This window comes from Maniola jurtina, chromosome 27 (genome assembly GCF_905333055.1).
Source record: "Maniola jurtina chromosome 27, ilManJurt1.1, whole genome shotgun sequence".
Taxonomy (NCBI): domain Eukaryota; kingdom Metazoa; phylum Arthropoda; class Insecta; order Lepidoptera; family Nymphalidae; genus Maniola; species Maniola jurtina.
Window position 1 is genome coordinate 2,394,920 of NC_060055.1, and position 16,210 is coordinate 2,411,129.

The 16,210-nt window shown below is 36.7% G+C and overlaps 2 protein-coding genes across 4 annotated transcripts in view; one reads left to right on the forward strand and one right to left on the reverse strand.

Annotated features, from left to right (window-relative positions):
* The window catches only part of LOC123878979 (cyclin-T), a 32,737-nt gene extending 29,642 nt beyond the window's left edge, over positions 1–3,095 (forward strand). Inside the window, exon 15 of the mRNA XM_045926393.1 lies at positions 3,083–3,095. The gene's annotated coding sequence lies outside the window, so the exon portion shown is untranslated. The remainder of the gene's footprint in view (positions 1–3,082) is intronic.
* A 7,808-nt stretch (positions 3,096–10,903) lies between these two features.
* Positions 10,904–15,972, reverse strand: LOC123878993. Of its 3 annotated transcripts, none has more exons than XM_045926449.1 (3): positions 13,484–13,779; positions 12,593–12,962; positions 10,905–11,321 (listed from the first exon to the last, which is right to left on the reverse strand). In XM_045926449.1, exons 2-3 carry the CDS (start codon positions 12,954–12,956, stop codon positions 11,227–11,229), a joined length of 459 nt encoding a protein of 152 aa, XP_045782405.1. In that variant the 5' UTR covers positions 12,957–12,962; positions 13,484–13,779; the 3' UTR covers positions 10,905–11,226. The 3 variants fall into 3 exon arrangements, with proteins under 3 accessions (XP_045782406.1, XP_045782405.1, XP_045782404.1); XM_045926448.1 differs by having other exon boundaries at positions 13,479–13,779; XM_045926450.1 differs by lacking the exons at positions 12,593–12,962; positions 13,484–13,779 and adding an exon at positions 15,569–15,972 and having other exon boundaries at positions 10,904–11,321.
* Positions 15,973–16,210: the final 238 nt, after the last annotated feature.

The following is a 16,210-nucleotide window of genomic DNA, read 5'->3' on the forward strand; positions in this document are numbered from 1 at the left end:
TAAATGTTATACCTGTGCAGTGGGTGTTTTTTTTTTCATCTATTTGGTAGTACGAAGTAATAGCGGGGGTGTCTGCCAACACCAACTACAACCTCACATATTAGTTGAATAAACAATTTCATGAGTGTTTCATAAGTAATTTGATTAATATTAAAAATCATTAAAAAAACGTTTTTTAAGTTCATGTGTTCATGTTTTGGTTTGAACTCTGAAGTAAAAATTTAATGTTTTAATATACCTATTTTTAAAAAATTGCTTCTGGTGAACGCGCTGGACTTTTGAATACATCAAAAAGTGCTTAGTCGATTTTGTTCAATAAACTAGATTTAGTTAGACAATTTAGCATTAGTACGTTTTATAAAACGAGAAGTAACTTTTATTTTTGGTTCTAAATCGGTTGTACGCAAAATTTAAATGGAAAGCAAAGTAACTACTTGAGTTATGTTAATTTGACCTTTTTTTTTTCAAAATTGGAAAAACTAACTGGGTTTAGTTATCTGATCCCTGTACGGAATGGTACCAAGAATATTGGCTGCATTTACGCGCTGGACAGCCAGGCTTATCCTTTACGCAAAAAACGAGCTAGGCCTTTCTGTCATCAGAAAACGCAATTTACCGTAGTGAAATGTCTCGTGAAATTTTTTTTGGACTAAAACTCCACTGCCCTCGGTTTTCCACGGCAAACGGATCAAAAATTTAACTCGAAAAGAGAGGCATAGTTGTGGCTCCCGGTCTTGATGCTGCCTCCTTAATATTTCAATTAAATTGTTCTCCAAAAGCAAGCAAGACAAAAAAAAATTTTTTGGGGCCGAATTTTTCGAAAAGTGTACTTTAGTCAATACTATTTTTCGCTACCTATACAGTTTTGAGTACAACCGTATTAGCGGCAATTAAAAGCGTTAGAATAACTTTTTTTTTCTATTAAGTAACTGTCAAGTGAAAGGGACAAAGATATTACAATTTACAAGTTATCCCTTTCTAACATACAGCTTTATTGTTCGATTTTTCGGAACGGACGTCCGTAAAGTCACTTAGTTAAGGCCCCAGTACCAAACTGGTTATAATTATATTGTGGCTATCGAGTTGTTATTGGCCGAATTAGCAGATACACTTGCTAAAATTGTATATTAGCCAATAGTGGAAGAGTATCAGCCTTTGGGAAGTATTGCGATTGAAGTAATTGCATCAAAAGGTTGTCCTATGTGCTGAGTATCAGGGCATGTAGTGAAGAACTGTTGTTGTTGAAAAAAAGCTGTTTTTAGTACTAGACTTATTTTCTTGAATAGTTTTCATTTCTTTCTATTTTAGTATAGATACTATTTAGCTTTTAAGATTGTAAATTGTGTAAATTAAAAAAAAAAAACAAAACCGTATAGTTATAGTGAAATTGATTATAGAATAAACGAATGTAGACGTTCTTTTTCGAATATTTTCTTAATAAAAAAAATCTCTTGAGGATTATATATTAGGTAAAAAAAAACTCAAGCTGAAATCCTTATATAGTTGCGAACAAAGTGGGTCAATGAGGCTAATTCTGTTGTACACAATCTCTAAACTATACTAGAATGACATATCTAAAGTTATTGCGATCTCTTTCATAACGCTCCCTGAGGAAAGGGATGGCACTAGCTTTAGATCTGTCAATTTAGGTTACTTAAGAGATTTGTGTAGAAGAGAATTCGCCGCTATGTGTGTATATAACTTTAAAATTAATCATAATAATCTGTGTAAGCGTAGGGTAATGGCCACGGTTCTTAAAGGTAGAAACACATTGGCGATATACCACACCACACGATGTATTTATACTAAATTACATACAATAAGCACTAAATTAAAAAGCTAAAGACGTGTACAGTACTAAAACTTTTATAATTACTCCGATGTACCTGCGCAGAGATTGAATGGTGCGAAAATATCTCAGCCAATCATAGCGCGTGCCCCTCCGCTATTGGTCGTTGCCTATACGCCATGTTTTGTACGCGAGGGAGATAGTACGAGTCTTTGTTTTTCTTGTGTTTAAAATCTTAATGTCAAGCAATAAGGTCCATATTTCATTGGTGTTAGGTTGTGCTGTTCTGCCGATGTGACATATTTAAAAGTGTGGTACTGTAGCGTGGCTTGTGGAGTCTTGCAAATGTGTCTCTACCATAATGCAGATTAAAAATGGAAAATTTTGTGATATGACAGTTCGACTCAGGTGTATCAAGGTTGTAATGTAGTATTGTTGTCTATATGTGTATTACTTGTATGTTATTTCGATTAACAGGTTCACTGCGGCGGGGGGTCGTTTGTACCCCTAGAGATTTCTGTACTGGGTCTAAACCACCCCATGGCGGCCTTTCACGCAATACTTGCCGTGCATCGTACTTACGATTGCATTCTTGGAATTTACATGATTATTGCGTAAGGTGCGTACCACAATTATTGTGGAATAGCCTTTAGGGCAAGCCCGCACTGCAAATTTTCACCGCGTGATTTTTACCACGAAATTCTGTGACAGAAATTGTGTGAAGCTACACGCAATCGCAAAAAATACGTATTACGACAAGCAACAAAAAAAATTGTCTCTACTTTTTCTGTTTTACCATCAAAAATTATATAAGTTAAAGAAATAAGCAGAAAATTTTAAAAAAACTCAAAATCAAGAATATAAAAAATAAAAAAAAAATATGGCGGTTCTTTTTTTTAAATTAAAACGTTCCTATAGAATGCATAGATTATTATTTGGATTGCTCAGACTTAAGACAGTTAGAAAGAGACAGAGTTATGTAGAGACATAAGTCTGTCTCATTTTAACTCAGCAAAAATTGAACAGTCAAAGTATGCTCTACAGGTTTCAGTATTAGATCACCGAAGGACGTTTTCATCCCTTATCGCATTTGGAGGGTTAAATATTTAAAACCTGTTTTTTTTTGCCGTAGTGAACCTGTTAAGGGCTGATAATATGGAAAACGCATTTAAAATCTACCCTCTACGGAATAGTGATTTTTAAGGGTTGAGGCAATACGGGTTTTAGAACTTTTAATGCTCAGTGAAATAGTGGTTTTAGAGCCTTAGCTAAGTGAATTGCCATAGCCATAAGATTATACTTGTTTTGGAAAACTCGGCACAATTTTGAAAAAAATAATATCTTGACAAATTCAAATTCAAAATTTATTAAATAAATTTTTTCAGTAACTTAGCCACCGCTGTAAAACCACTATTTCACCGTGTATTAAAAATCGGTCAAATGTCAGTCAGTGCGGATTGGCCAAACAAATAGAGCCTCGATAGCTCAACGGTTGAGGAGCGGACTGAATTCTGAAAGGTCGGCGGTTCAAACCCCACCCGTTGCACTATTGTCGTCACCCACTCCTGGCACAAGCTTTACGCTTAATTGAAGGGGAAAGGGGAGTATTAGTCACGATAAGCATGGCTAATATCCTTTTGTTTTTTTAAAAATTGGCCAATCAAAATATTTGCCGTATCCCGAATAGTGTGACCAATTGATTTGCCGAATGCCAAACTATCCCGAAGTCTAATAATTTGCCAAATCCTGGTAATGGAATCCTACATAAGAGCTACGTAGACGGTGGACTGTCAGCCTTACCCCATCTTCAGGAAGCCTTTGGGCCCTGATTCGCTATGATATTAGAATCATAAACGTGACGACCTCCTTGGTGCAGTGGTAAACACTTGGATCTTTCTTATAAGAGATCTAGGGTTCGATTCCTGGGAGGGGCTATTTAAAAATTTATATTTTCTAAATTGTCTCTGGTCTGGTCACTGGTGGGAGGCTTTGGCCGTGGCTAGTTACCATCATAACCGCAAAGACGTGCCGCCAAACGATTTAGTTTTCCTATACGACGGCGTGTAGAAACCGATCGTGGGTATGGGTTGAATGAAACTGCCATACCTCTTCCAAGTTAGCCCGCTTATCTTGGTCTGCATCATCACTTACCATCAGGTGAGATCGCGGTCAAGGACTAACTTGTACCAGAATAAGAAAACTAATGGACGTCTAGATTTTAATATCATAGCGAATACGGGTCAATTTTTTTTTAAAATTTCAGCTTTTGTAATACGCTTGGATCGTGGTCCAGCACGGTCAGGGTGACCCAACTGAAAAAGTACCCTTAATACAGTATGTTTCTCGTAAAAAGACTGCTGACCTTGTACTTGCGCAGTGGGCGATTTATCGATCTGTTTTGTGGTATAAAGTTAGTTAATGCTGCCGCGCGATTGGTTCGTCGATCAACTTCTCCCTCGTCCTCAATATAGTCCAGCGTTCTTTTTACCAGGAAGCAAATGTGCGACTTTTGCATATCTTGACAACGTTGTTCGAAACACTAAAAAAGAGTAAATTGGACCTAAATACGATTCGTTTAAAGTCCTTTATTCAGTACCACCACATTTTTTGTTTCATATATTGCCGCTTGGGGCGCTGGCTATTTATTTCTGTACGGATTTTTAACTTTAAAACAAAAGGTATAAGGTTCAACTTACTCTAGCTAATGTTAGTGTTTTGATACTCGATAAACGTTGTCGAGACGTGGAAACTTGTACTAAGCCTGCTGAATGTTGACCAAAAATAAGTTAAATTGTATGCTAAAAAGAAGTATTATGAAATTAAAAGCATAGCATATCTATATTATTTCGATTTTGGAATCTTTATTTTTGACGTTTGTTTTCTACCGGTGGGTTTTCACGGCGCGTTTTAACCAACTTTAAATTAAAAGGGATGTTGCCACCTTTTAAATCATCAACTCTCAGTCAAAAATATTTTCGCGCAGAAATTACTCTTATTTTTATGTAAAAAAAAGTTTTTTTTTGTCATTTACGCCTTGTGACGTCAATAATCGTTTTCCGTACAGCGTGACATTAATAATTATGTTAAAAACTGGCCAAGTGCGAGTCGGACTCGCGCAACGAGGATTCCGTACTAGAGTAATTTTTCCGACATTTTGACACACTTAAATATTTTTTTTTTAATGATGTAACCCCAAATTCACGGTTTGCGGATTTATTCCTTTACTTGTGCTACAAGACCTACCTAGCTGTCAAATTTCATGATTCTAGGTCAACGAGAAGTACCCTATAGGTTTTCTTGACAGACACGACGGACGACAGACGGACGGACAAACAGACAACAAAGTGATCCTATAAGGGTTCCGTTTTTCAATTTGTGGTACGGAACCCTAAAAACTATGATTTTTTAAATTGTTCTCTTTAATAATGAATTCTAGCCCCATAAAATACCGCTATACAAAACATTCACATCATTTAGTGGTATAAAAAAAGTATATTCATTCATCATTTTCTTACTGCAATCCAGGATCCTGTTAGTCAAATTAAACAGCAAAGGATGTGGATTTTACATATTTAGGAAAATACCCTCATATTAAATATGAAAAACAAAATCATTTTTGGCACAGGCAACATCCCTCATTGAAGTTGTTAGTGCAATCTCGCTCCCGTGGGAACTCGCCTTTCGATCTTCCAGCAAAAAGTACCAAATCTTTGTATGCAATCAGAAATTGAAATCTGCTTATAATATTAAAAAAGTGATCCTATAAGGGTTCCGTTTTTCCTTTTGAGGTACGGATCCCTAAAAATAACCAATATTTTATTTGTTCCCTAATAGGATAATTAACTTATTAAATTAACCTATGTTTACTACTTTATGAACATACGAAAAATTAATACGTAATTAATAATTACGTCAGTATAATTCATATAGGCAAAAAGACACTGTCTACCCAATTCTTTACTTCGATTTCAACTATTTTACCTACAGAAGAGATATGGAAACATTTTATTTTACATATACATACATACACAATACGATACTTTTGTCTGTCTGATTAGGGCCAGTTTCACAACCGCCAGGCCCAGATAAACTTTATCTGACGGATAAATTTGTCATTTTGACAGATCCCCAATACAAAAACTGTCAAAACCCATAACGTCTAGATAAAGTTTATCTGGAAGTGTTTAAACAGGCCCTAAAGTAGGTACTTTGGCATATTAATAATCCATATTTTATTTTCATTATTTGAAGCAGAGTTTAGGTTAGTTATCAAATAGACTATTGCACTCTGTTTGTTCTGACCTTTATTAAGTTGCCTTCAAACTACGCAAATATAATATACTTAATATATAAACATCGCTCACCCTTCGTTTAAATGTCACTGTTCACACTGAGATGTAATATTATATTACATCTAGTTTTAAGTGTGAACAGTGACATTTAAAAGTAGGGTGAGCGATATTTATATATTTTATTATATCCCGTAGTTTGAAATCAAATTTAGGTGTAATTTATTTTCTGGTTGCATATTTTGGTTCTGTAACACTATTGATACCAAAGCGTTTAGAGTTTTAGACTAATAATAATTTCCACTACGAAAAAAGAAAATATATTAGGTAGGTACATTGTTTTTTTACTTTCCATAAAGTTGAAGATTTTTGTATAAATCTATCTATATAAAATAAATGCTTTGAACGTCAGCTGGTGTGATTTAGTGTTAAAAATAAATCTTACTACCCTCCAATAAATAAAAATCTAAATCGTTTTTACGATACCTAAGAGCTGTTGTTTTATTTTTCCATAATTAAAAAAAATAGTAGTGCCCAGATCCTTTTTTCCACCTACATGCAAACTGTGGAACAATTCCCTTCTGCGGTGTTCCCACTAGATTACAACATGGGGTTATTCAAGGGGCGGACCAACGAATTCTTGAAAGGCCGGCTTAACGCATCGGCGGTTCCTCTGGTGCTGCAAATTTTCATTGGACGGCGGTAATCACTTAACATCAGGTGACCCGCCTGCTCGTTCTCACGCTGTTTTTATTTAAAAAAAAAAAAGCTAATCAGTGTAAAGCTGTGATAGCCTAGTGGTTAGAACGTCCGCCTCCTAATCGGAGGTCGGGGCTTCGATCCCGGGCACGCACCGCTAACTTTTCAGTTATGTGAGTTATAAGCAATTAAATATCTTTGTGAAGGAAACATTGTGAGGAAACCTGCATGCCTGAGAGTTCTCCATGTTCTCGAAGGTGTGTGAAGTCTGCCAATCCGCATTGGGCCAGCGTGGCAGACTATGGCCTAAACTCTTCTCATTCTGAGAGGAGACCCGTACTCAGTAGTGGGGCGGAAATGGGTTGATCTTGATGATGAATCGGTGTTGAGTGCTGTGTTCTTATAGGGAGGTGTTAGGTTCGATTCCCGGCAGCAATTTGGGAATTTCTTATTTGTTTCTCGTCTAGTCTGGTGGAAGGCTTCGGCCGTGGCTAGTTACCATACCCGTGCCGTCAAGCGATTTAGCGTTCCGGTACGATGCCGTGTAGAAACCGACCGATCGTATGGGTTTAACGACACAACCATACCCTTCAACTCACCTTACCACCACAATACCACCTTCAATCTTAGGCTGAAATCTAAAAAGCGCACTTTGACTTTGCTCAGTCATAAGACACTGTTAAAACGAGACAGCGTTATACCGCTGGCATAAATCTGTCTTATTTTAACTGAAACTTAAGTCTAAGCAAAGTCAAAGTGCGGTCTATAGATTTTAACCTTAGATTGCATCAACACTTACTCGTACCACCAGGTAAGATCGCTATAGCTAACTTGTATCAGAATAAAAAAAAATAACAGGTTCTACCCTTATTATGAGTTTGTAAAACTCGATTTAGTTTATGAATACGTTAAGGCTCAGTGTGGTTAACTATGAGATTTTGAATGTAAAGAAGCCACATAGATACTTAGGTAAATAGCTTGGCGGCACGATTTTGCGGATATGGTTGTAACCAGCCAATGCCGAAGTAGCAACCATACCAGATTTAAAGTCAATTTAGTAACGAATCTAATCTAGGATCTCCTACTTATAAGAACATTACAGCAGGGAGGTTTTGCATTATCCAGTGACTAGGTACCTACTTGCGATACCTTAAGGCTGCTTTTCCACCAGAGATGTGCTATGCTACGTTGCTACGGATGCGTTTGATATCCACCAATCATATTCATTGGTGCACATAGCTTAGCACTGGTGGAAACGGATTCAAGATATGTTTTTTATATGGAAGGATGCGTGCTATGGGCCGTCGCGAGTGGTGTAGCTATGTGCAGGCACGGCAGGCGTCTCTCCTCACCGCGTCGCTCTCACCGCTTTCCTTCTATCGATACATCGCATAGCTCGAGCTGCGCATCTTTCTCGCGCAGCTACTTTGCGGCGGCGCATCTTCATAGCGCATCCTCCTCGCACAGCTACATAGCTTAGGCTGAAATCTATAAAGAGCACTTTAACTTTGCTCTGACTTAGGATTGAGTTAAAACGAGACAGATTTATGTGAGAGATATAGCTCTGTCTCGTTTTAACTCTGTCTTAAGTCTAAGCAAAGGCAGAGCGCGCTCTATAGATCTCACCCTTAGTATTGGTGGAAACGGTCACATCACATATTTTCGTAGCATAGTTGCATAGCACATCTCTGGTGCAGAGGCAAAAGGCAGAGCACGTGCGCCAGCAAACGCTAACACAGACGAAGTCCGGTTACTCTGGTTCTAAGGATCTCAAGGTAAGTAATTATTTGAGGGTAGGTATGAATAAAACTAAAGTTACAAATAAACATATATTAAACATAACAACCATAGGTACACGGAATGTAGTTACAATATAGTAGGTACTAGAATAGAAATCTTAGTTAAATTTACGAAAATTAGATTTGGCATCAATCTTATTATCATTGTTGACATAGACAAATATTTTTTTTTTAAAAATTCAAATCCTCTTCAGTATTTGAATTGATTATTAAGAGATAAAGTGGTTGCGGATAACTTTAGAAAATGAATCGACGATTAAATAAATTATTTAAAAAATATATCAACGAAAATTACATTTTAAGGGGCATGGGACGGGTCGCCCGCGAAATTCAAATTTAATTTGGGTTTTCGCAATTTGTAAACTAATACGACAAAGTAGGCTTATGGTATTTTAATTGCGACAATGGCAGTATCATCCTCACAGGTTTATATAAAAATCTTTACTTGAAAGGGTCCAGTTTAAGAAATTAGCTCTAGTATCAACTAATTTGTGAGTAACTCACGTTATTTTGACTAATTTCTTAAACTGAACTTTTTATTTGAACAAATTGAGAAAACCCGAATTTTTGAATTTCGCGGTCAGACCCATCATCGCGTGCACCTTAAGTAACTATTTAAAAATTGATATTGTAGTTTAAAGTGCTTTTGGATAACGATGAAATAAATGATTAATAAAATAGCAATTAAAATAATGATAAAAGCTATTTAGGCAAATAAACCATATTTACGCAAAACTTTTTAAATGTCATTCTTAAACACCAGCGCTGTCATACCAATGACTTTAGGTATAATCTTAACAGGGCTCTCTCCGTCACTCGTTTCATACAATCGTAGTTCCAATTTCATTTGAATATTAAGCAACCAAAGTCCATGAAATTTTGCAGACATATTCTAGAAACTAATAACTGTGTCTGTGGTGTTTTAGATTTTTCTAAAAATATGTAGTTTTAAAATTACAGGGGCTCAAAGATTTGTATGAAATTTTTTAAGACCGCGTAACTTTGAAGCCGAATATTTTAACAGAAATCTGGAAAACCACAGACACAGATATTAGTTTCTAGAATATGTCTGCAAAATTTCATGGACTTTGGTTGCTTAATATTCAAATGAAATTGGAACTACAATTGTATGAAACGAGTGACGGAGAGAGCCCTCTTAATCATTTAGTGATTTGATAATTATTGAGTAAGTATTATAAAATATCTACTTATCAAAATTAGGTAATATAACTTAGGACCGTTCGAGTTTGTAAGAAATAAAAATAATTACTTCTAATTACTAAAGTCATTAAAAAAGCAATAACAAACAGATTTAAAATAGAAACATTTTTTATTTCAAACGAAACGATAAAAAATGCGTCGTGCTATGTCTTTCAATGCATTTATATGCAATTTTTTTACACAACTCATGTAACAAAAGAAACTACATATTTTTTCAAATTAGAAAATAATATGTATTAGATTTTCATTAAATAGGTATATACATAATAAGTAAATAGCGTTTAAATATTTGTAAAAAAATACATTATCACTCCACTGATAAGAAGTTTTTTTCAAAGAAGACAGTTTCCTCAATGAAGTTAATTTAAGATGAATAATAATAAAAAAAGTATTAATATTAATAACCATTCATAGATAGAATAAATTATTCCTTAATTTAAAATAATGAATCAGTCCATTGAATAACAAATACCTGAAATAATTTTTTTTTTTACGTAACAGTGGCAAAGCCAAAAGGAAGGATTATGATTTTAGCAGTCTCTGTATGTATGTATGTTTGTATCCAGATTCTGTGTGTTCCACCGTAGCGCCTAAACTACTGGGCTGATTTTGATGAATAAGGTGTCAATTGATTCGTTGTAAAGGTCCGGGTGACATAGGCTATATTTTATACAATAGTCGATAGAGGGCCCCAGCTAAAATGATTTTTGGCCAAAAGTGGGCCTGGGAGTTTTAAGTAGATAAATAACTATTTTATAACATTATTTCAGGCATCTGTCATTGATAAAAGCTATTCGTCACAATAGTTTTTTTTACAAAAAATCAGAGGTACCAATTCTAGTAAAAAAACTACTGTGTCAAATAGCCTTAATGCGTTTGTGCACCGAATTCGAAAAACCCAGCCAAGTGCCAGTCGGACTCCCGTACCGAGGGTTCCTTACCTTGGAAGGATACATGAAATTATATTTTAACCCCCGACCCTAAAAGAGGGGTGTTATAAGTTAGACGTGTATATCTGTGTATCTGTCTGTGGCATCGTAGCTCCTGACTAATGAACCGATTTTAATTTAGTTTTTTTTTTGTTTGAAAGGTAGCTTGATCGGGAGTTCTTAGCTATAATCCAAGAAAATCGGTTCAGCCGTTTGAAAGTTATCAGCTCTTTTCTAGTTTCTGTAACCTTCACTTGTCGGGGGTGTTATAAATTTTTTTTTTACACTTGTTTTGCTTTATCTCCAACTGCAAATGTAAGTTTCTTATAGAAAAACAGTACCTAAAAATTGACATAGTCGGATTTTTCCTTTATTTGTAAAGATCACCCTCTGCGCAGGTCAATGGTTCGTTTTCCTTCAACTTCCGAACGAACTCTCACTTTTTCGAATTCGGCTAGCACAAGCGCTCTTACGCCGTTTCACATCTAAGTCTTGTCATTTTACTTCTTCTTCTTCATTTGTTTTAGCTTCTTCTTCTCTTCTCGTTTCTTTTCCTTTTCTTTTATCGATTTGTAAAGTTTGTAGCCGAAGAATACTGCAACAAAATAGATAAAAAGAGTTTTATTTGTTGAAATAGCTGATATCCGGGGCTTCGCCCGCGTGGATTTAATTTTCCAAAATCCCGCGGGAACTCTTTGATTTCCCGGGATAAAAAGTAGCCTATGTCACTCTCCAGGTCTTTTATTATATTCGTGTAAAAAATCAGGTCGTTGCTCCGTGGTAAGTGATGATGCAGTCTAAGATGGAAGCGGGCTAACCTGGAAGGGGTATGGCAGTCTTTATTAAACCCATACGCCTTTGGTTTCTTCACACCATTATTACAGAATACTTAATTCGCTTGGCGGCACGGCTTTGTAGGTAGATTGGTAATTAGCCACGGCCGACTCCTCCCACCAGACTAGACCAGAGACAATATAGAAATTTTTAAATCTCAATACTAACTAAACCGTTAACATTAGGTAAAAAATTACAAAATCAATACATTTTGCATTAATTATACAATCATCACAGGTAGCTGAAATTTTCATATTTTTAGATATACATAGATGGGTATGTACAACGATAAAATTTGAACGTAATCGGTAAAAACATTTCTCTTATCATATCATTAATTATCAGGATTAATTTAGATAAAATACACAAATAGGTCAGAATTTTAAAAATGATTAATTTACATAGGTAATAGGAAGTTCTATTCTAAAATAAAAAAAAATATTCCCGAAAGTACTGACTTTTTTGGGCATGTGTTTTTTTGTTAAAAAAGTCTCTAGTTCCGTCAAATCCATGGGGACTTCATCCAATTTTGCCGCCAACTTATGAGCACTTTGTATATTTTATACCAATACCCTAATTATTTTGTTTCTAATATAATTGGTAGTTTACGTTGACATAGATGCTTTTGACGATTCAAAAGAACTTGTAAAAGTCTAATTGAATAAAAATATTTTGAATTTGAATAGATAGATATACCTAGACAGAAACCTAATGTCGATGGAATTAGTCATAATAATGAGTTTGACATGGGTTACTCACAAATTAGTCAATACCACAACAAATTTCTTAAACTGGACCCTTTCAAGTAAAGATTTTAATGTAATCCTGTAAAGATGATACTGCCATTGTCGCAATTAAAGTGCCATAAGCCTACTTTGTCGTATTCGTTTACAAATTGCGAAAAACCAAATTAAATTCGAATTTGGCGGGCAGACCCGTCTCATGCACCTTAAGAGTTTATGATTACACCTGCATAATTTTAAACTGTATTAATATTTTTCTCAAATAAATAAGAAATAAAATAAGAAATACCCAAAAGCAGCAACAGAATCACCCCGGCCGCCGCAACCATATATATTTGAGACATAATAGCTCCATGTATAGCCCCCTCTAGTTCCGACATATCCATGGGGACTTCATCCAATTTTGCCGCCAATTTACTGGTCAGAGCATTTTTTATATAGGCTAGGAAATATGTTTTCTCGTTTTCCTCCAGAGTGTTATAATGAGCAAGGATTTCTTGTAGTCTTTGCCTGATTTCGTCTGTTTCTTCGCTTTCTGGCGCAGAATCAACCATCTTTTGAAGCATAGACAAAATGTCTGCATTTTTTATGGACTCTACCAACTGCTCTTTGACGACTTTTTCTAAATTCAAACCGGAGCCTGGCGCCTCCATTTTGGCCTTTTTGCGCGGGAAAACGAAACTTTTGGTTATTTGTTTAAAAGTTTTAACTTTGAAAGTTAATAAAAAAATTAGTCAAGAGCACAAATCAAAAATTAAAAAAAACCGGTCAAGTTCGAATCAGACTCGCGCACCGAGGGTTCCGTACTCGGGTATTTTTTCGTCATTTTATATTTTTCATCACGATACATCAAAAACTATTATAAATAAAAATCTGTTTTAGAATGTACAGGTAAAGTTATCCATCCCTTTCATATGATACCCCACTTGGTATAGTTATCTTACTTTGAAAATTGAAACACATTTTACATTTTTTTGAATTCCATAGTTCTAGTTCAACGGGAAGTACGCTATAGGTTTTCTTGACAGACACGACAGATGGACAGACAACAAAGTGATCCTATAAGGACCCTAGAAAGAGATAAAAATGCTAATAAATTACATAATAACATTATTGAATAATATGTATTCTTAATTATTTATTATCAATTATTAAAATAGTAGGTATTCGCTTACCGTACCTTATAAATCAACACTTTTCGATAAACTAATAAAGTAATGACTGGAAGAAGACCCTATCTTTGTGAATGCAACTTAATTTCGGGTGTTATCGCGTGTCGCCAAGCCGATAGCGACTGTTTTATCTTAATTATCGATAACAATTATATACTAATAATTTATTAAAATAAAAATAAAGTCTCCAGTTTCGCTTTAAAATCGATTTCTCAATGTCACAAATGAATTAATTCGTTTACAAACACTTTGAGAATTTCTGGAGAGCTCTGAATCTATAGAGCGAACATTGACTTTGACTGTTAAAACGAGACAGCGTTACATCGCTACATAAATCCATCTCGTTTTAACTGAAACTTAAGAGGGGTCTCTCCGTCACTCGCTTCATACAAACGTAGTTCCAATTTCATTTGAATATTAAGCAACCAAAGTCCATGAAATTTTGCAGACATATTCTAGAAACTAATATCTATATGTCTGTAGTTTTCCAGATTTCTGTTAAAATATTCGGTTTCAAAGTTACGCGGTCTAATCTTTGAGCCCCTGTAATTTTAAAACTGCATATTATTAGGAAAATCTAAAACACCACAGACACAGATATTAGTTTTTAGAATATGTCTACAAAATTTCATGGACTTTGGTTGCTTAATATTCAAATGAAATTGGAACTACGATTGTATGAAGCGAGTGACGGAGAGAGCCCTGTTAAGTCTGAGCAAAGGCAAATTCGCTCTATACATCTCAGCATCAGGCATGCAGGTTTGCTCATGATGTTTTCCTTCACCGTTGAAGCAAGAGATATTTAACTGGTAATAAAAAAAAAATTAAAAGAAAAATAAGACCGGCTTCGAAAACCACAAACACTAAAAAGTAAAAAATGATTTTTGTTCTGACAATTTTTAGTGCCCCACTGTACTATAATATGCTATGCCCAGTTAAAACCCTACTGTTTACTAAGCTATTACACTGATCGCGAGCAATTCACTCTTATGCATTGAGGAGTTCTGTTCTCCATCTCCGAAGATATTTATCAGATCTTCCCCAAATTTATATGGGACCACCTGCACAGTATAGCCTTTCAAACAAAAAAAAAATTGAGAACCTCCTCCTTTTATTGAAGTCGGTCAAGAAGAAATCGCAATGGTGAGACGTGATTAGAGCCCATGCGTTATCGTTAAGTAGGTTATTATCAGTGGATTGTTTACTCCACCAAAGACGTGTCGGACTCTAACCGGCCGGGCTATGGTCTGACAGAGTTATAGATTAAACTAGCCGATGCCCGCGGCTTCGCCCGCGTGGATTTAGGTTTTTTGAAATCCCGTGGGAACTCTTTGATTTTCCGGAATAAAAAGTAGCCTATGTGCTAATCCAGGATATTATCTATCTCCATTCTGAATTTCAGCCAAATCCGTCCAGTGGTTTTTGCGTGAAGGAGTAACAAACATACACACACACACACACGCACACACACATACAAACTTTCGCCTTTATAATATTAGTGTGATAGTGTGATAGTGTGATTATAGGTAGGTATATCACTAATTAGTAATTCTTCTTCCTTGTCGTAACACTCCTGGCAGAGCGGTCGTGGTCTTTGGGAGCAGATGTTATACGCCTCACGAGCATTCGCCACTTCTCCCTGCTGGCCGACAGTCTGGTGCACTGGTGCACAGCACCGCTTACAGCGGACTTCATTTGGCCGGACTATCGCGTCGGCGACCTTCCTCACCCTCTGGTACCCTCCCACCTTACCCTGCACTACAAGATTCTCAATAGAGTCACTCTCACGCCGGGAGACATGTCCGAAGAACTTTAGTATGCTACTCTGTACTAACGCCAAAAGACGTTTTAATGCAGAGTTCTTGGAGTAAAGAGACATTGCTTGGTGCGAAATTCAGGCGATGAGACAAGGAATTCGAAGTCGGTCAATTGTTCAGTTACCGACCAAAGTTAACATTGCTTTACCAGCGTGATCTAGGCCAGGGAATGTAAAAGGCGACAGTCAGACACCCAAGGTCACCCGTCCAGTTACCGACCTGGCCCAACGTTGCTTAACCATCGTAATCTAGGCCACGTCCCTCACCAATACTCACAGATGATACAAAAGATGATCATCCCCAAGCTGACAGCTAGCAGCGTGCCTCTCCCAGCTCCCCCCAACAGCTGCGGCGCGTGCCCCGCCAGCATGCCGCGCAGGCTCTCCCGCAACTCCTCGTCCATCTCCGACGTCTCCAGCATCTCCAGGAGTTCCTTCGTCGTCGGCTCGTAGTTCTCATCCTTAAGAAGCTCCTCCAGCTTCCTCAACTCCTCGGTTTTGACGTCCATTATTGTCCGTTGGTTGACGTTACGCACGTGTATAGTTAACGTTAATGCTCTCGGATTGGTTATCGGAGCAAGCTATGTTATTCAGTTTATCGCCACGTGGAGTTACATCGCGTTTTGGCGGGTGGTCCAGTTTATAGGCGCTAGCGGGTTATTACAGTGCGCGCAAAACAAGTAGTCCAAACTGAACATTAAGCGTGTGACTTTGACTACAAAGTGTAGAAAAACAGATACAAGTTAGCCCTTGACTGCCATCTCACCTGGTGGTAAGTTATTATGCAGTCTAAGATTTTAAAAATCCCATGGGAACTCTTATACCCCGTCCACACACTGCCCGTGTGGCATGGGAAGGAGCGAGGAACGGAGGCAGAGACGTAGTGTGGCCGTTACTCGCATGTTCCTCGTTCATGCCC